General features: G+C 39.6%; 1 protein-coding gene across 1 annotated transcript in view; it reads left to right on the top strand.

Annotated features, from left to right (window-relative positions):
* DCDC2 (doublecortin domain containing 2) overlaps positions 1-16962 on the top strand; it is a 146282-nt gene extending 129320 nt beyond the window's left edge. The window contains exons 9-10 of the mRNA XM_050941835.1: positions 13292-13600; positions 15365-16962. Of these exons, the coding sequence (XP_050797792.1) occupies positions 13292-13600; positions 15365-15469 (414 nt within the window). The 3' untranslated portion in view covers positions 15470-16962. The remainder of the gene's footprint in view (positions 1-13291; positions 13601-15364) is intronic.
* The last annotated feature ends 4810 nt before the right edge of the window (positions 16963-21772 follow it).

Below are 21772 nucleotides of genomic sequence, written 5' to 3'. Positions count from 1 at the left end.
CAGCCGTGGACAGAAGAATTGACATAAGGAGGAAGGGTAGTGTAGATACCAGTCTAACAGGTGATGCTGGTGGTAGAATGTCTGTGCCTAACCGGGTAAAGAATGTCAGTGAAGCCAAACGGCAAAAATTCAGATGTCTGTACACTAATGCGAGGAGCCTAGGGAACAAAATGGAGGAACTAGAGCTACTGGTGCAGGAAGTGAAACCGGATATTATAGGGATAACAGAAACGTGGTGGAATAGTAGTCATGACTGGAGTACAGGTATTGAAGGCTATGTGCTGTTTAGGAAAAACAGAAATAAAGGCAAAGGTGGTGGAGTAGCATTATATATCCATGATGAGGTTAACTGTAAAGAAATAAGAAGTGATGGAATGGATAAGACAGAGTCTGTCTGGGCAAAAATCACACTGGGAAAGAAAGCTACTAGAGCCTTCCCTGAGATACTGCTTGGGGTGTGCTACAGGCCGCCAGGATCTGATTTGGATATGGATAGAGACCTCTTTTAATGTTTTTAATGAAGTAAACACTAATGGGAATTGTGTGATCATGGGAGACTTTAACTTCCCAGATATAGACTGGAGGACAAGTGCTAGTCAGAATAATAGGGCTCAGATTTTTCTGGATGTGATAGCTGATGGATTTCTTCACCAAGTAGTTGAAGAACCAACAAGAGAGGATGCCATTTTAGATTTGGTTTTGGTGAGTAGTGAGGACGACATAAAAGAAATGGTTGTAGGGGACAACCTTGGTTCCAGTGATCATGAGCTAATTCAGTTCAAACTAGATGGAAGGATAAACAAAAATAGATCTGGGACTAGGGTTTTTGACTTCAAAAGGGCTAACTTTTAAGAATTAAGGAAATTAGTTAGGGAAGTGGATTGGACTGAAGAACGTGTGGATCTAAATGCGGAGGAGGCCTGGAATTACTTTAAGTCGAAGCTGCAGAAACTATCAGAAACCTGCATCCCAAGAAAGGGGAAAAAAACCATAGGCAGGAGTTGTAGACCAAGCTGATTGAGCAAGCATCTCAGAGAGGTGATTAAGAAAAAGCAGAAAGCCTACAAGAAGTGGAAGAAGGGTGGGATTAGCAAGGAAAGCTACCTTAGTGAGGTCAGAACATGTAGGGATGAAGTGAGAAAGGCTAAAAGCCATGTAGAGTTGGACCTTGCAAAAGGAATTAAAACCAATAGTAAAAGGTTCTATAGCCATATAAATAAGAAGAAAACAAAGAGAGAAGAAGTGGGACCGCTAAACACTGAGGATGGAATGGAGGTTAAGGATAACCTAGGCATGGCCCAATATCTAAATAAATACTTTGCCTCAGTCTTTAATAAGGCTAATGAGGAGCTTAGGGATAATGGAAGGATGACAAATGGGAATGAGGATATGGAGGTAGATATTACCACATCTGAGGTAGAAGCCAAACTTGAACAGCTTAATGGGACAAAATCGGAGGGCCCAGATAATCTTCATCCAAGAATATTAAAGGAACTGGCACGTGAAATTGCAAGCCTATTAGCAAGAATTTTTAATGAATCAGTAAACTCAGGGGTTGTACCGTATGACTGGAGAATTGCTAACATAGTTCCTATCTTTAAGAAAGGGAAAAAAAGTGATCCGAGTAACTATAGGCCTGTTAGTTTGACATCTGCAGTATGTAAGGTCTTGGAAAAAATTTTGAAGGAGAAAATAGTTAAGGACATTGAGGTTAGTGGTAATTGGGACAAATTACAACATGGTTTTACAAAAGGTAGATGGTGCCAAAGCAACCTGATCTCCTCCTTTGAGAAGGTGACAGATTATTTAGACAAAGGAAATGCAGTAGATCTAATTTACCTCAATTTCAGTAAGGCACTTGACACGGTTCCACATGGGGAATTATTAGTTAAATTGGAAAAGATGGGGATGAATATGAAAATTGAAAGGTGGATAAGGAACTGGTTAAAGGGGAGACTACAATGGGTCATACTAAAGGGTGAACTGTCAGGCTGGAAGGAGGTTACTAGTGGAGTTCCTCAAGGATCAGTTTTGGGACCAATCGTATTTAACCTTTTTATTACTGACCTTGGCACAAAAAGCGAGAATGTGCTGTTAAAGTTTGCGGATGACACAAAGCTAGGAGGTATTGCTAACACAGAGAAGGACCGGGATATCATACAGGAAGATTTGGATGACCTTGTAAACTGGAGTAATAGTAATAGGATGAAATTTAATAGTGAAAAGTGCAGGGTCATGCATTTAGGGATTAATAATAAGAATTTTAGTTATAAATTGGGGACACATCAGTTGGAAGCAACAGAGGAGGAGAAGGACGTTGGAGTATTGGTTGATCACAGGATGACTATGAGCTGCCAATGTGATATGGCCGTTAAAAAAGCTAATGCAGTTTTAGGAGGCATCAGGCGAGGTATTTCTAGCAAAGATAAGGAAGTGTTAGTACCTTTATATAAAGCACTGGTGAGACCTCATCTGGAATACTGTGTGCAGTTCTGGTCTCCCATGTTTAAGAAGGATGAATTCAAACTGGAATAGGTTCAGAGACGGGCTACTAGGATGATCCGAGGAATGGAAAACCTGTCTTATGAAAGGAGACACAAAGAGCTTGGCTTGTTTAGCCTAACCAAAAGAAGGTTGAGGGGGGATATGCTTGCTCTTTATAAATATATCAGAGGGATTAATATTAGGGAGGGAGAGGAATTATTTAAGTTTAGTACCAATGTAGACACAAGAACAAATGGGTATAAACTGGACACTAGGAAGTTTAGACTTGAAATTAGATGAAGGTTTCTAACCTTTAGAGGAGTGAAGTTCTGGAACAGCCTTCCAAGGGGAGTAGTGGGGGCAAAAGACATATCTGGCTTTAAGACTAAGCTTGATAAGTTTATGGAAGGGATGGTATGATGGGATAGCTTAATTTTGGCAATTGATCTTTGATTATCAGCAGGTAAGTATGCCCAGTGGTCTGTGATGGGATGTTAGATGGGATGGGATCTGAGTTACTGCAGAGAATTCTTTCCTGAGTGCTGGCTGGTGAGTCTTGCCCACATGGTCAGAGTTTAGCTGATCGCCGTATTTGGGGTCAGGAAGGAATTTTCCTCCGGGGCAGATTGGCAGAGGCCCTGGAGGTTTTTCGCCTTCCTCTGCAGCCTGGGGCATGGGTCACTTGCTGGTGGATTCTCTGCAGCTTGAGGTCTTCAAACCACAATTTGAAGACTTCAGTAACTCAGACATAGGTTAGGAGTTTGTTATAGAAGTGGATGGGTAGGATTCTGTGGCCTGCTTTGTGCTGGAGGTCAGACTAGATGATCATATTGGTCCCTTCTGACCCTAAAGTCTATGAGTCTATGAGTCGGGGACATGCTATGAAATCAGTTGGACAAAGGGAAGGGAAAAACAGTTTATCTAGTAAGGTGTTTTCACTTCTCAGTGATGGGGAACAAAATAGTAGGGGCTTCGTCAGGTAAATTTGAAATATTAATCTAATGTGTGGACATAAGGGTGGTGTTTTAAATGTCCCTATTATTATTATTACTATTAAATTTTTCTGACAGAAGAGTTTAGATAAGCCCTCTTCATATTTTAGTGCTGCTATTATTTAATATATTTAAAACATACTAATACAATGTTTTGTTAAAAACAGTAAAAGGAAACTCGCCTATTTTTTTTCCTTTCCATAAGCAGAAAGAATCTGGCTCTTCTATCTGTCTCCCACACTGGACTCTTAGAGGAGATAAAACAGTGGGAACTAGGCAGTATATCAAATTAGCTGTTGCAGTGTCCCAAGATAGGAACCAGGAGATGCTGCCGGTTACTCTTCTGTGTTCTCGTAAATTAGGCAGTGTCTCCAGCAAGTGTCTCCAGCCCCAGTCTTAAGCCAGGAAGTGGAAGTAGGAGCTGAGGACCAGATACTCAAATGTATTTAGGTGCTGAACTCCTATTGAAATCGGTGGGTCTTAGATGCCTAAATACCTCTGAGGATATGGGCCTGGGAGACTCCACCTTCACTGATTCGGAAGTTACTGTTTTTTGGTAGTTCCTATGTATAAAATGTAGTAGTGGTGATACAGACACTATCTTAATTTAAATGTAAATAATGGGGAACACATCCAAAAGATTTCCCTGTTTGTGCACTTTGTTCTCCCCCGCTCCTCCCACATCATCTCTTTTCCTTTGCACATCATTGTAAAGATTTCATGATGTGGCTACGTTGGATGCTCAGAGAGTTGGAATCTTTGCTACCCAACGAACCTGCTTTGTAAATACAGATTTGGCTTTTTATTAATGCTCTCTTGATGCCAGTGATGACTTTACATTTCCTGGAGATATGATGGGACCTGAAAGTATTAACTCACTGAAATATTGCTTGTGTAGTCAGAGTATGTCATAAGTAATAGAAGCATTGCACCTTTCATTCACTGTTTTAAATATAAAGCAGAAGTTTTGGGATGAAGACCTGAATTTTACCCCAGTGAATAGTATGTAAAATTTCTCTCCCCGTTGCCAAAGGCAAAAACAGTTACGTTTGCATTGATTCAGTCTTAAAGCAGGTTGGCAGCTCTGAGACATCCCTCGATTATAAAGGCCAGACCTTTTCATGAGAAAAAATTTCATATTACATCAGTTCCTATAATGAGCAAGCTTCTCAAAATGGTATTTAGAAAGATTACAGGCAAGAGATCATGCACGAACCTCAAAATTCATTAGAACAAGCGATGATGTGTTCATATAAAAAACACTTCGATCTTCTGTTTACTGATTACTGGACAGGTCAGTAGCTAATAAAGGGTTCTTTCTTCTCTTGCTGTTTTTGTTTTTTTCAGATCCATTGACTTATACCCTCAGGACTTGTGTGTGTGAGAGAGAGAGAGAGAGAGAGAGAGAGAGAGAGAGAGAGAACATGTAACTGTCTTTTGGTTGGTTGCTGCTTAGAAAGAACAGATATTCTTTTGGCTCAGGTGCTAGAGGCCTGTGATTTTTTGTTTTTTAAGCTATTTGACAAGGATTCCAGCCCTGGATTTATGGGTGCATGTGATTTTATTATTGAGAGGTGGTAATTTCTCCAAAGTTAAGATTGTAACTACAGTCCTATTATAAAATTTATTTTGATTTCTCCTTTCTAGTGTGCCCCAAAGCCCCTCCCCAAATCCTCAGACTTTAAATTTTTTAGGTTTAATTTTCATTGCCTGTTGAATACTTTTTGAAAACTGTATGATTAATGTCAAACAAATATTTGTTGAGACTTGAAAATAGCTCCTTTTGAATTGTTTGCCAGCTGTCTAACGTTTCATTGTCCCTATGTCTGCCCAATAAATCATATTGATTCACAAAATCTGAAATGTAGATGTTTTAACACTGACTCAGTCACTAATTAAAACAGACATGATTCTCGGTCAGTGAAACAGATGGAGGAAAAAATGTTGTTGACTTGTGTACTAGCGTGGCTACTTCTCAAACGTGAAAGAACTCCAAGATCTGGTAAAATGATTCTTCCTCCATTCCTTCACCAAAATAGCCTATTGGCTTAGGGGGGATGTGCAGAGATCCATTTTCCATGTAACTGAGGAAGAGAGTTTGAAAGCCTGATTTTTTGCAGTACTGAGCACCACTGTTCTTACTAACTGCAATTGGACTTGTGGGTGCCGAGCATTCATGAAAATCCAGCCCTGAATGCTTAGATACTGACATCAGTATAACAAAATAATATATAAAAACACACCCAAATGGCTCAGCGTTTCAAGTTATTGGCTTCATGATGGTAAACATATTTTTATACTGAGTAATAACAGCATACTTATTATGTGGGAAGTGTAAGACTGAGTCCTTAATGTTCATTTCCTTGCTTTTAAGTGCTTGGGTTTTGTAAGTGATGTTGTCACTTAGCAACCCTAACTGGATTTGGAACAAAGTGTTTTTGCTTTTGGAATATATGCAACATATCTGTAAAGCACTATTCATTGGGTAATAGTAGTTATATTTTAAAGATGGTTGTTGTCTCAAAGCTAAATGAGCCTGATGTTCTATTCATGATATCTGCATGCCATGTTATTTATGACCATTAAGATTTTGTTGCCTACTTCATTGTCTGTGACCATTGTCTGAGTAAACATTTGGAAATAGTTTCAGTAAAGCAAAATTACAGTTGACATTAAAATGGATTCTACTTAGTATTTAAAAATGTATTTTTCTCATATAATATAACTACCTTGAAAAGAATTTCTAAGATGTTGGTCTCTGTAATATATTAATAGCAGCCATGCACTAACCAACTGATTGGAAGTAAAATGCCTTGCTGTAAAAGTCTTTGTGATGTATTGCTTTTTGGAATTTTGATGGCACTTAGTAACCATAGCTCTTAATGAATAGTAGCATAATGAGTGCAATTAGAATACTCCTCCTTTTTAAGCTCCTTTGCCAACATTCCAAATACTACCAAGCAATCATACTTCTTGTATGTGAACTGAAATTTACTCCTGCTCAACATTAAGCTGCTGTTAGATCACCATGGGCCTGATCTGTAAACCAGGGGCCAGATCTTCAGCCAGTGTAAACTGACATAGCACCGTTAACGTCAGTGGATCTGCATAGTTTCATACCAGATGAGAATCTGGCCTCAAGCCTTTATTTGTAGACACAATTTTATATTGACTATCACTAAGAGCGTAGAATTGTGCCCACAAAAATGGAAGCCTGGTCTGAAAATCAGGCCTTGTAATTCTCCAAGCTATGTACAATAAAACTAGTGAATTGTGAAAATGTTACTCTTTAAAAACAGATAAGCCCGCTTAATTTTAAAATGTCTGCACTATTTGTGATACATCTTCCGTCTTTCTTGCCATCATACAAAAGGAAAACTTACTGTCAGTTGCTATGACTCTAGGAGGCAAAAGAAAGGTCAGCTATACCCACTATAAAAGGTAGAGCCCTATCCCTTTCCCATCAGTTCTTTCAACACCTTAAGTATGTTATTCAGTCCTCTTTCCCCACCCCCTTCTAACTTTTTTTTGGTATGGGTTTGGTGCTTGTTAAAGATACTGTATTGACAGCTCTGGAGGCTCAATTCCTCCGCTTATCAAGGTACCTCAGACAGGCACCTTATGGGGAGTAGCAGTGAAAGTTTCCCCAAGCTGCTCTATTAATATGCTCTAATTCTTACCCGAAGAGACTACCTCAACGAGCTAGAGGGTAGTTGTCTCCCTGCGTGTTCAATCCTTGACCTTTGCTGAAACTGCCAACAAGGGTGCCGGTTGTGCTAGTGTTATTTTGTGATGTGGACGCCTGTCCACGGGGAAGATAACACCATCAAACTAAGGACCTGCTCCAGAGCCCATTAAACTCTGTTGAAAGACTCCCATTGACTTTAATGGGCTTTGGATCAGGGCCTGATCCTGCCTGCATTCCCACATGTGTTAAAGTTTACTAATTTGCTGATGTTGGCTCAGTTTGGAGAACCACTGCATCTAATGGCTGATCTGTCTGGGGGAGAAAGCAGTGTGCATTGGTCGGTCATTAATCCAGATAAAACTAACTCCCTGGCCATTGCCATCAAGCAGCCTCCAGCTCCAGATTACAACTAGCTCACTATTAACCTATCTGGATGGGACATTGAGCAGGTGACATGTGTCAAATATTTGGGCAGTGTCATAGACAGTGCTGGAGAATGCTTGAAAGATGTGGGCACTTGTGTAGCAGCAGCTGCTGCCATGTTTTGGGCATCAAGTTTGCTTCATAGGCATATTTAATGGCATCAGGCTTGCTGTGAAGCTTCAGATACATAGAACTGCTGTTAGACCAACTCTTTTAAATGAAAAAGTGAAATGTGGGTGCTGAGGAAGACTGAATAACATTGGATTTATGTTTTCAGTTCTCATTGTCTGCATCAGCTGCTCCATACTAAGCGGCAGGACAAGATCAGAAGTGAGGCCATCCAGAGCCAAACGCTGCAACTTCCTCCATTGCCATTGGTTAATTGATTGAAATAATTTCTTGGTAGAGAATATCACACATAGTATATCAGAAATAATGTGTAACTGGGTGGGTAACTTGGTCTTCAGTTTCCTGCCTACAGCCATCAACAGTAAACCTCAGAGTTACGAACACCAGAATTACAAACTGACCTCATTTGGAACCAGAAGTATGCAATCAGGCAGCACCACACACACACCCCAGCACTGTGTTAAACGTAAACTATTTTTTTTTAAAAGGGAAAGTTAGAGTTACGAACAGTCTCCATTCCTGAGGTGTTTGTAACTCTGAGGTTCTACTATCACAGACTTATTGTGCATTGTAAGAACCATTTTATATATAGCTTTTTATATTTTAGAGCAGATCTCCCCAAACGGTGGGGCACGCCCCCTTGGGGCGAGTGCCAAAGAACATTCGGGGGGGAATGGTTCAGAGGAGCTCTCCTCCTGCCCCCAGCTGTGGCCCTGGCCTCAGCCCCCTTACCCCAGTCCACATCCCCTACTCCCAGCCTTGGCTCTGAGGGTGGGGGGCAGACGGGGTAAGGGAGAGTGTGAGGTAAAAAGTTTGGGGACCACTGTTTTAGACTTATGATTTACATCCTTGTCTGTTAGGATCCTCTCTCTAGGATACTGCTGCAGTTGTAGCAGTTAGATGCACTCAATATCCTATGACAAGACAGCATCTAAAGTAGACTAAGATCTAAATCCATTTAGAGATCCACTGGTTAAAATGTGTGTTTTCAATGAGGAGTACCTTACTCCTGGAATTCATTTTCTCCTCCACTCACTTAGTCTATCAGAACCCATATTTGTTAACTTTTTCAGTGTGTTCCAAAGCCCCTCTTCCTGCTTCTCCCCACACCTGGCTTTTGAAGAGAAACAAGCATATAGGCCTACAGGACATGAAGGGTCGGGGTTTTGAAGCCTTGTGAGAGCTTTCTTCTTTGGGCAGCAGTCTTATTAAAGAATTTTGAAATTTAATATTGTGCTGATTTTTAAATCTGGTGGTTTCTTAAACAATATGAGCATGGAAAGGGTGATAAAAATTTCCATCGTGAAAAGCTACTGGAATACATTAATAAGTAACACACAGGAGACTGAATAGCAGGTGACTTCTAAGATCAAGGATTCTGTGTTATCTTAGAGTGCTGGCAGTTACAATGGCTGGCTCAAGTCAGCTGTTAATTGTTACACACTGGGCTCTTTTTAAAGGCATATAAAAAGGCTTGTGTTGCTTAGCTTTTATTTTAGCAGTAATGGGGCCAATTTTATGCTATCAGGTAAAATAGAGTCATGAACATATAAGTAATGAACATGTTGAGATCATTGTGCTTTAAAAGCCACCTTTTTGAGTCTTTGTCTAGCTAGTCAGGCTACAATATAATATTACCAGCTACCAGAGATTCTGTGGCTCATTGCAATAAGATGACGTCCTATATGATATGGTGACAATGGAACATAATTGTATTATGGAGCTATATAAATGTTATGGCAAAGGAAGACATTTGGATCAGGAGACCACTGATCATTTAATAACATTCTTATAATGCCTTTTATTAATACATGCTTAGCATTTTTTTGGCATGTTAGTGTTGTCAGCAACAAGTTTAATAGATTTTTCTATGGCTTTTAAAAAATAGATTCTACAGCAATTACCATTGTATCTCAACAATCCACTAATGGCCATAACATTCCAAATATTCTTGGCTGAGTGAGAATCTTTTGAAATGTGCTAGTTGGCTTTAGATTCTGATGAAGCTCAATGGAAGTAGTGGGAGAGAGTCACCCCTTTCACTCGTCTCTAGATCTGAGTGGAAATAAAAGATGAAAATCTAAACAAAAATATCCAAGCCAGCTCTGCAGTGGGGACACTGTTGTTCATTGAATGGCAAGGTGATTTTTCTGATAGTTGAATTTAGGAAAGGATTGACATAATCTAGATTGATGCAAATACAATCTTTAAAACTCCTTGATTAAATGGTGTTACTTTATCAGTAATGAGGACTTGCTTGTCCTTCCTTTGGGCTCAGGGCAAGGTGCTGTTCTTCTGTCTTGTGACCTTTCTACACAAGGAACATTTGGGGGAAATTTCCCACTATTGCTAATACTAAATATAAACGAGGCCCATGCGTGTTTACACACAAACACAGAAAGCATCAGGGAAGAGAGAGCTTTGCTTTAAAGTGGCTTTTGTATTGGTGGGAAAGAGTGAAAGGTGACTTTTTTATAGGTGATACAATGGAAAGAATTATAAATAAGACCCATGAAACTAGTGTCCTTGCAGTGAATTAGATTGCCTGTTCCCTGACCTTTCATAATCACCTTGCAGGTCATATGACATCTCCTGTTAAGAAACCCCTGTCATGGGTTTTCCCTGTGGTGCCACCTGGAACTGGGGTACCACTGAGCCCTCTGTTTTACCAGTCTGAGTTCCCTTTCACACTGTAGCATTGTGATAAGCTGCAAAGCCCTCCAAGCTTGCCCTCACACAAACATCCATAGGCAGGGGCCACGCCCAGCTCTGTTCATGACATGAATGCTCTACCAGCTACTTCATGAACCAACAATAGAAAGGCTGCAGCCAAAATACCCGCCAGCTCTCCAGTCTAGAATCCCAGAGCTATAACTTTCTGAGCCTGACCAATATGAATTTATTACCCAGTCTGCCACTCCCTCAGTGTGGAGAGGACAATGCACCTGTTGTCTGTTCCTGAGCAGATTTCCCTTTGCACTTCAACCAAAGCACACTCTTTTAGATAAAAACATAAAACAGATTTACAGAAAGTTAGATTTTAAGTGATTATATGTAATAGCGTACAGATTAAAGAAGATTACCTAAGAAATAAAGAAAATCACAATCTAAGCCTTATAAGGGGAGTTTGATAGCTGCTTTCAACTACCTGAAAGGGGGTTCCAAAGAGGATGGATCTAGACTGTTCTCAGTGGTACCTGATGACAGAACAAGGAGTAATGGTCTCAAGTTGCAGTGGGGGAGTTTAGATTGGATATTAGGAAAAAAAATTTCACTCAGAGAGTAGTGAAACACTGGAATGGGCTAGCTAGGGAGCTGGTGGAATCTCCTTCCTTAGAGGTTTTTAAGGTTAGGCTTGACAAAGCCCTGGCTGAGATGATTTAGTTGGGAATTGGTCCTGCTTTGAGCAGGGGGTTGGACTAGATGACCTCCTGAGGTCCCTTTCCAACCCTGATATTCTATGGTACACTAGATAGGATTTGAATCAAGCAGTGTCTCACCCTGTTAGTACAAGCAGGTTAGGTTTTGCATACACAGGCAGGAATCCTTTTTCCAGCCTGGGACCAGCATTTCCCCAATTCCGTCTTTTTCTAAGGTGTTTTCAGGTTTTCTGTTGTGAGGGGAGTGAGACCCATTGGTGATGTCCTGTTCCCCTTTTATAGCTTCTTCCATAGAGTGGGAACCCCTTTGTTCCAAGCCAAGTTCCCAGCCCAGTTTGTGGAAAAAATACAGGTACCAAAAAGGAGTTCAGTATAATGTGATTTAGTGAAAAGCCCTTGCATGCACTGATGTGTCATGGCAGCCATTATCCAAAGGCTGACTGAAGTGTCCCCAGGTCAGGACAAGCCTTTTCCATGGCCCATTGTCTTTGTTGATGGACCATTCAACTTGAATAGCCCATTCATGATGTGCTGGCTAGCCTGAATTCAAATGAACTTTTGGGTGTTACCCAGGAGCAAACACATTTGAAATACAAATACATAGTCAATATTCATAACTCCAGATACAAACATGATACATTCTTACAAATAGGATAATCATATTCAGCATGCATGCATCCGACAAAGTGGGTATTCACCCAGGAAAGCTCATGCTCCAATACATCTGTTAGTCTATAAGGTGCCACAAGACTCTTCGCTGCTTTTACATATATTGTAAAAGATGCAACATAATTATATCATAATCATACCATAATCATATTACTATGGTGAATACATGGTGCAGAGTATCACAACCCACCCTTACTAAACTGAGAGTGTTTAAATGAAGAATTTGTTTGATATGCACAAAATTATATTTTGTTGATGCCAAAATAACACTTAAAACAGTGGGACCAGATTTTTCCAAAGTTCTCAATTCTAACAATTGGAGCCAGGGTTTTCAGAAGAACTCAGCTCCTGTGTAGTCCCCTAAATTGACTTTTTAGAAGTTCATAGCACGCAGTAGCTCCCACCATTCTAAGTGTGAGTGATTGGGTGCTGGGTACTTCTGAAAATTGGGCCCATTGGTTTTCAAATTTGGAGCATGTGAATTGGAAGTAGATTTCTTATGAAATCTTGAAAATGTAGGTAAATGAATGCTCTCTATTAAACGTAAAGTTTTCCCCACTTAAAGTTGTGCAGTATAATGGTTACCATAACCAGATCTGCCAGCAGTCTGGGACAGGCTATATGGTACCTCTGTTTTCAGGTTCTCTGGGGCATCTGCAGTAGGTAGATCTCATCTGTTCAGAGGCCCTGTCCCTCCACAATGGCTCTGGGACTCCTGTCCACCTCCTTATCTCCTTAATGGAAGTTGGAGCCACAGAAGAGGTAGCACAGCCAAGGGCTGTTTTTGTTTCCTCAGTAATCTCTACAGGCTGAGGAGAGGGTGATGTGTATGCTTCCTTGCCCCTGCCTGTCTCACTCACTGTTCCTTCTCACCATGCAAATCCCAATCCTTAGCCCTCTAGAATGGGGAATATGGGATTGTGGAGTGGTTGATCCCTCATAGATTCCCACCCCCACAATACCTTCTGCCATCTTCCTCATGGTGTGACAAACTGGACTTTCCCCCTTCTTCCCCCTGCTGATCTCCGTGGCATTGTCTAGCCCAGGCGTTCTCAAACTGGGGGTCAGGACCTCTCGGGGTCATGAGGTTATTACATGGGAGGGGTCACGAACTGTCAGTCTCCACCCCAAACCCCGCTTTGCCTCCAGCATTTATAATGGTGTTAAATATGTAAAAAAGTGTTTTTTAATTTATAAGGAGGGGGGGTCACACACAGAGGCTTGCTATGTGAAAAGGATCACCTGTACAAAACTTTGAGAACCACTGGTCTAGCCCTTAGTTAGAGAGAAGTGTCTGGGACACATGATTCTTGGGCTGATAATCTATTTAGACCATTTATATCCATTATATTCATCTAATATATATAGACCATTTATATAAATAATTTCCTTGTTGTAAAATATTGCAGCTATCCCTTTACAATGATGCAATTATGATTTATGGATCCACCATATTACTACATTGCTTGGGATGTTTTGATTAAAGATGTTTGAAAATGACATAACTCTGCCCTTGCTTTCATCAGAGGCCAGCAGAAACAGTAGATGAGGAAGAAAATGAAGAAGAGGAAGATCAGGGAGAGGAAATGGGGGAGGCTGCTAATGGAAATGTTCTCCATAATGAGATAGAAGAAAATGAAGAGAAAATAAATGAGCATTATGAAGAAGAGCAAGAAGAAGAGAATCTTGGACAGCTGGAGGAAGAGGGGCCTTTCCGCTTAAATGGTGAAACTAATGAAGAAAATGGTGAGGAAATGGAGCAGTTTAATGACTACAATGATCTTCATCCTGAAGAAGAAACAAAAGCACCAGAGGACTTTGACAATCAAAGCCAGGTAACAGCTTATTCTTTCAATATTTTGTTTAAAAAAAAAAGATATTGCCTCATTCATTCCAGCACTAGCTCTCTGTACTGCAAATGTAGTCCAGCTCAGCCACGATAAGGTCCTTGGAGTCTCATGGAGTTTCAACTTGCAGGAAAGCTATTTCCCCTCATCAGGGCCGGCTCTAGCCATTTCACCGCCCCAAGCACGGCGGCACGTCACGGGGGGAGCTCTGTCACTCGCTGGTCCCGCGGCTCCGGTGGATCTCCCGCAGATGTGGCTGTGGAAGGTCCGCTGGTCCCACGGCTCCAGTGGACCTCCCGCAGGCTTGCCTGTGGCTACTCCACCGTAACCACAGATCAGCAGACCCTCCGCAGGCACGCCTGCGGGAGGTCCACCGGAGCCGCCTGCCACCCTCCTGGCAAGTGGCAGAGCGCCCCCCGCAGCATGCCGCTCCAAGCACGCGCTTGGCGTGCTGGGGCCTGGAGCCAGCCCTGCCCCTCATTTATAACCCCTCTCATCTGGCTACAACTGCAGAATTCTTTCTCCAACTGGCAAAGAATGTATTTGTTGCTCCGTCACTCTGGCAGGTCTTTGTCCTGCCTTTGTGGATAGGCAGGGTACTAGAAATACAAGACTCCTGCACTCTCAAGAAGAGCAGTGTGATTGTATATTTCATTCTTCACTTCCTCTGGCAGACATATTGGGGACAGTGGGATGCGCACAAGCATGTCTACTGGTTTATGAAACCAGTGCCTTGTTTGTTTGGCTGAGTTGCCCTGCACAGAGGTTGCATTTAATAAGTGTTGCTGCTCTCATTTTATGGAAGTCTTACTGATTGATTTAATATTTATATTTTCAGATAGAAAAGGACTGTTAAAATAAACAAGAATCTTAAAGGCAGGGGATTTCTCTTCATGGGATTTTAAAACACAAGTCTTGTCCCTTAGGACAAGGAGGGTATGCCACAAATTTAGGGAGAGGTGCCTGATGCTGTATCCTCCATTTGCTGGTACGAGAGGGTCTTCGATAGCAGGAAATGGAATCAGAAATGTCTGTCACGTGTGAACTATCCCAAGTGTTCGGTAACCTGAGCAGTGGATAGATTTCCTGAGATTATACGGTGCGTAGGTCATAAACTTAACATGGCACTCCCTGACTGGATTCCCCATTGTCAGGGATAGGATAACTGGGACCAGCTTTCTGATTGCATACCATTAAGAAGTGAAAGTTCCTGTACCTCCCATGATGCTCAGGATAGTCTCTGCCATACTTCTAAATTTGGGATTTATTCTGAGCCATTGGTATGACACACAAGGACATTTTCAAATAAAGATTACTAGACAGATATGCAACAACATTCTCATCAGAAGTAGGATTTGTTATTTTCTGTGTTGATATGTTGATGGAATGCTTTTGGGAACAGTGTGGAGGCTATGAGAGGGTTTATGTCACAAAGTGAGACTGCATCTTTGGGAGGCTTAATTTAGAAGGGATGTTTTCTCAGATGGGAATATAAACAGGAAAAAATATTCCAATTTGAGCAAAGGTTCTGCTACTTTCACCTTTTTTCCTACTTATCAGTACCTGATGGGAGGACCCCATGTATAAGCTACCCATGGTGTATTAGTGACTAGCTCGTATGTATTTTTTCACTTGAAGAATTCTTAGTAGAAATTCTAGTGTGGCCTACTTCATTGCATGTCAACAAATATATAATTAAGTCTGTTACCTGCCAAGCTTAAAATATCAATTCTCGGTTCCTTTTTTCTCTAGATTGACTCTCATCTGGAAAAAGCATCAAATCCAAGAGTAACTATCACCAGCCCACAAGAAAGTGAAAAAAATGACCAAACCAATGAGTATGCTGCTGTAGCATAGACTTTTTAAAAAGTAGCTTAGCAGAAAATGAAGGATTGTAATATTTGACATTTAAAGCATGTTGTTATCTATGATTGATAATTTATAATGTGAAGATATAGTTGAGCACCACCTATTGAGTCTTGAAATGATAATGCCATATGGATTGACAGAGATAATGAACATCCTATTAAAAGGAAGATTGAATTATTTTCACAATATGTGACTTACTGATGAGATTTTAGGGGGGAAATGTAAGGGTTTTTGTTTAGAAATACTATAAATAAGTGAGCTATTCCTTCTTTGGTATCAGATGATAGTTCTAGAATCAACCCCATGTGTTAGTCTTCCAATGTGCTCCAAAAAAAACCATTTGTTAGATATCAGAGTTTTTTAGCAATTTTGTTTAGAAAACAATATTTTTGTGACTTCTAATGGAAAAATGTATAATGTTTTTCTTAGAATAATAAACAGCTAGAAATATGAGGTACACTTAATTTCCAGGCTTATAATTTAGAGGTAAGGGGCCAGATTCTCCTCTTGGTGGAGTTCACCCACATAAAACTGGAGTCGAGAATCTATTCTGATTAGATGTTTCCAGTAAAGCAGCAGCATTAGTGGTGGTTCTGTTAATTAAAAGCACATATATAGTACCATGAATAGAGCGGGGGAGATAGCGAGACTTCAGTGTTGCAACCTGATCCATATACTCAGATCCCTGCTGCTGCAGAAAGACCCACTAACTTCAGTAGAACTCTGCACAGATGTAGGAAGTCTGCATGCACATAGAACTGTTTGCAGGATTTGGGCTATAGAGTAGAATTGGGCAACATATTTCGGACACAATTTATTTGCCAAAAAATGCAGTTTTGCTTGACCACAAACTAGTCCAGAATCTGGCCTGAATTTGCAGAATTGTTTCAGCCAATTTTTTGGGGGGGGCTGACTTAGGACCATTCACAAAATGGCTGGAGGAGGTGATGTTGACTAGAGCACTTACCTGTGACATGGGAGGCCTGTCTTCAATTCCTGCCTTTGCCTGTTGTGGAGCAGGGATTTGAAATCAGTCTCCCACATCGCAGGAGGGTGCCTGAGCCACTGGGCTGAAGGTTATAAGAGAACAAACACCACCGCTTCCTCCTCTAGCTCTTCTGTGTACATAGCCCTTCATTTCCTTTGCTTCCAAAAGTGACTAGTGGAAACTGGGGCTGTCAATTAATCGCAGTTAATTCACACAATTAACTCAAAAAACTTAATCGCAATTAATCACAGTTTTAATCACACTGTTATACAATAGAATACCAATTGAAATGTATTAATTTTTTTGGATGTTTCTCTACATTTTCATATATATTGTATTCTGTGTTGTAATTGAAATCAAAGTGTATATTATTTTTCATGACAAAAATTTGCACTTTAAAAGTGATAAACAAAAGAATATTTTTCAGTTCTCCTCATACAAGTACTGTAGTACAATCTCTTTGTCATGAAAGTGCAACTAACAAATGTAGGGGTTTTTTTGTACATAACTTTACTCAAAAACAAAACAAAGTAAAACTTCAGTGCCTACAAGTGCACTCAGTCCTACTTCTTGTTCAGCCAATTGCTAAGACAAACAAGTTTGTTTACATTTACAGGAGATAATGCTGCCCTCTTCTTATTTACAATGTCACCAGAAAGTGAGAACAGGCTTTTGCATAGAACTTTTGTAGCCAGCACTGCAAGGTTTTTATGTGCCAGATATGCTAAACATTCGTATGCCCCTCCATGCTTTCCCTACCATTCCAGAGGACATGCTTCCATGTTGATGACACTTGTTAAAAAAATAATGCATTAATTAAATTCGGGACTGAACTCCTTGGGGGAGAATTGTATGTCCCCTGCTCTGTTTTACCCGCATTCTGCCATATATTTCATGTTATAGCAGTCTCGGATGATGACCCAGCACATGTTGTTCATTTTAAGAACACTTTCACTGCAGATTTCAAAAAATGCAACGAAGATACCAATGTGAGATTTCACTTGATCCAAAGTTTAAGAATCTGAAGTTCCTTCCAAAATCTGAGAGGGACGAGGTGTGGAGCATGCTGTCAGAAGCCTTAAAAGAGCAACATTGTGATGTGGAAACTACAGAACCCAAACCACCAAAAAAGAAAATCAGCCTTCTGCTGGTGGGATCTGACTCAGATAATAAAAATGAACATGTTTCTATCCACACTACTTTGGATTGTTATTGAGCAGAACCCATCATCAGCATGGATGCATCTCCCCTAAACTGGTGTTTGAAGCAATAAGGGACATATGAATCTTTAGCTTATCTGACATGTAAATATCTTGTGCCACCAGCTACGACAGTGCCATGAGAATGCCGGTTCTCACTTTTGGGTGACACTGTAAACAAGAAGCGAGCAGCTTCTGCAAATGTAAACTCCTTCAAATGTAAACAAACTTGTTTGTCTGAGCAATTGGCTGGACAGGAAGTAGGACTGAGTGGACTTGCAGGCTTTAAAATTTTACATTGTTTTATTTTTGAATGCAGTTTTTTTGTACATAGTTCTACATTTGTAAGTTCAACTTTCATGACAAAGAGATTGCACTACAGTACTTGTATTAGGTGAATTGAAAAATACTATTTCTTTTATTTTTTCACAGTGCAAATACTTGTAATAAAAATAAATACAAAGTGAGTACTATACAATTTGTATTCTATGTTGTAATTGAAATCAATATATTTTAAAATGTAGAAAACATCCAAAAATATTTAAATAAATTGTATTCTGTTATTGTTTAACGGTGCGATTAATTGTGCAATTAATCACGATTAATTTTTTAATTGCACGATTAATTATGATTATTTTTTTAAATTGCTTGACAGCCCTAGTGGAAACAAAACAAAATTTCTGTCAACTTTTGATTTACCTGAGGTCTTCATCAGTTTCGGTTTGGCTTGAACTGAATCCTTTTTCGCTGAACTGCCAGCAAAACAAAAAATCAGTTATTCACCCAGCTTTGCTATAAGGTAAGACAACTTCATTCAAATATAAACCCCTAAGATAATATGTTCACTTTTCAAAACTGGAAAGTTTATCCAGTCACAATGTTAAATTTTAACTATTTACAACAAATATTAAGAAATTTTAAATTTCTGTAGTAGATTAATAGATTAATGGGAGAAAATTTAACTACTGTTTTAGTTTTGAAAAGTTGGATTGCAGCTGATTCATCAGCCAATGAGAAAGTAATTTATAAATGAAAACATTGGCCTATATCCTCTGCTACCATAACTCAGTTTAGCTCCACCGATGTCAACGGAGCCATCTCTGTTTACACCATTTGATGATCTGGCCCATTAGGTTTTTTTGCACAAAACTCTACTATAAATGCTGTATGTTTTAATCCTGAGCATAGTTCTTAAAGTTTAAAAATGTTACTTCACTGGTCGTAGTAAGATGGTTCCAGATAAGCTGAGGTTTCATTTGCACTAGTGCGTAAGAGTATCATCCAGAATATTGGTTGTCTTTATTACATGGATTCCCGCTGTCTTTATTTCCTTTCTAAACTTCAATAGATAGTGCCACTATGTTGCAAGTCATAGAAATGAAAAATTCGCTGATCTTAACCATATTTTAGCTAACTATAGATATGTGATGGCGGTTTCTTGGTTTTGATTTTGAGGGTTTTTTTTTTGTTAATGCTAGCAAATTACTACTAAACACTCACTTTTTGTGGTTATCATGCAGTTATTTTTTTAAAGTTCATTCTAAGCCGCTGAAACAAACTTAAAAAAAATGTAAAAAAGCATTCACAGTAATTGAAAACCACCTAAACTGCTATATTTTCTCTAGCATATATTTTGATATTTTACCCCAATGAAAAAGTAATGTATGTTGACCCTCCAATATATCTCACAGTATTAGCAATATAGATATATAAAAGGTGGCATTAAAAGCCAGAGGAACAAAGTCTGTACATGTTGCAAGAACTCAAAGATAAACTTTTATAGCGTTTAAATTTGGGTGTGGTTTATTGAACTGGGCTGGACAAAGACTGGGGAATATTCCTGTTGGGAACAATTCTGCACTCGGGTCCCCAATTCAGCAAAGCCCTTACTATGTGCTTAAGACCACCCTTATTCAGCAAAGCACAATGGCACGTCCTTAAGTGCTTTGCTGAAGTCCCAATGACTTCAGTGGGACATAAGCACATGTTTAAAGTTAAGCACGTGCTTAAATTATTTTATTTACCTTTTAAACAATGGTAAAAAAGACCTGTAGAAGAGCTCTAGGCATCCTGACAATTAATCTTCCAGTAGTTATGCAGGAGCAAATTAACTAAATTCAGCCAGTGTGTCAGCTACCAAAAAACATCTGTATCTTGTCTGGGTACATATGCTCAACTTTCTGTAAAAACCCTAGCAAATAAATGGCTGTTGTAGCATGCTTTGCTCAATCAGAATTTGATCATTCCTGTGCCTAGTTAGTATTAAGCACATGCCTAAGTGCTTTGCTGAATTGGGAACTAGGGCACTGGTCATGGGCCTGTTGTATCTATGTTGAGCCCCACAGAAGTCAGTGGGATCCATATGGTGCGGAGGTGCACCTCTTGTTACAGGATTAGGGTCTAGATGACATAATAGGTACTTTCCATCTTCAGTATGTGTGATTTTGCCTAGCATCAACAAATAGATAGCAAACATGAAAACTTTAAAGGGACAGATACAACTTGAAAAACATATTTGTGTGAAAACTTTATATCTAACAGTAGGTACATGGAGATATCGATAATATTTTCTCTTTCTAGTTCGTTTATTCTGTGTATTTGGCAGCACGCTGTATAGTCAGTGGCATTGTTTCCCTGTACAGTCAGTGCCTCCCTTGCTTAAAAGACGTTTATATATATCAGTGGGAGAACATAAACCGTCATATTTTTTCAGGTTTTTTTTTTTATTTCATGACATGCTATTTAAAAGGTTAAAATGAATTTTGTTGTCAAATTAGTTTTAAAAAGTTCAAGTTGATAGTATATAGTTAACTCTTATGTCAGATTATTTCATTTATTGTCTGACAGCAGGCAATTTTCATTCATTCTTATAAATTTCTGTTGCTCACCTACAAAACATCTAAGCATACATTTCTTCAGGATAGCAAATAAGACTCTTTATAAAATAAAAATATAGGTATTTTCAGTATGTCATCTTCTGCAATGATATATAGTATCATTCAGAACATGAATGTTGTACCAGGTGCTCTTTAATTTGCGGAGAAAGGATAAGCATAGTCTGTAACAGGTAGTTCTGATGACATCACAGTGAAAGTGAAAGTGATGGATTTTATATCACTGAATTCTTGAGTGTGTGGCCTTATTAAGAGTTTTCCCTTTAAAATATTCAGTAGTGTAGGGATAACAGAAGTGGCTAAACTAAATTCCATGTTCACCAAATGAAACTCTGTTTGCCCTCGACCACACTACTGAAGATATTTCCTTTGGACACCAAAATTTAGATATCACTGATCACTTTTGAAAATCTTAGCTATTAGGAAAGGAGGCATCTCATTAGTGTGCTTATAAATGCACAGGTCAGGACAGGACTTTACTTTTGTTTTGCACAATTGGCATTCAACAAATAATAGCTTTAGCTGTTCACCAGGGATAGCCCAGGAAATTTTCAAATCAACGGTGCCTTCCTAATCTGTACACATTCTAGGCCAGGGGTCGGCAACCTTTCAGAAGTGCTGTGCCGAGTCTTCATTTATTCACTCTGATTTAAGGTTTTGCATGCCAGTAATACATTTTAACATTTTTAGAAGGTCTCTTTCTATAAGTCTATAATATATAACTAAACTTTTGTTGTATAAAGTAAATAAGGTTTTTAAGATGTTTAAGAAGCTTCATTTAAAATTGAATTAAAATGCAGAGCCCCCTGGACCGGTGGCCAGGACCCAAGCAGTGTGAGTGCCACTGAAAATCAGTTCGCGTGCCGCCTTTGGCACGCGTGCCATAGGTTGCCTACCCCTGTTCTAGGCAGTTAAAGGAGGAGATGAAGCCACCAATGCAGCAAAGGATTTAAGCATGTGCTTAAGTCCCATGGAACTGCAGCATGCACTCAAAGTTAAGTGCATGCCTAAGTGTTATGATGAATCGGGTCTAAATAAAGTATGTTCATATAAGGAAATGGAAATGCCTCCCCAATTTCAGTATATGAAAGTGAAGACAATAAAAAAAATCCAATCTAAAATAAAGCTAAATAAATATTTCTTGTCTTGTTAGCAGGAAAGAAATACCCCCCAAAATGGCAAAATACTGAAAAAGAGTGTCTGTCATGGG

The sequence above is a fragment of the Gopherus flavomarginatus genome, chromosome 2 (assembly GCF_025201925.1).
Source record: "Gopherus flavomarginatus isolate rGopFla2 chromosome 2, rGopFla2.mat.asm, whole genome shotgun sequence".
NCBI classification, from domain to species: Eukaryota; Metazoa; Chordata; order Testudines; family Testudinidae; genus Gopherus; species Gopherus flavomarginatus.
The sequence above is the reverse complement of the archived record's forward strand: the minus strand, read 5'-3'. Positions and strand labels throughout refer to the sequence as shown.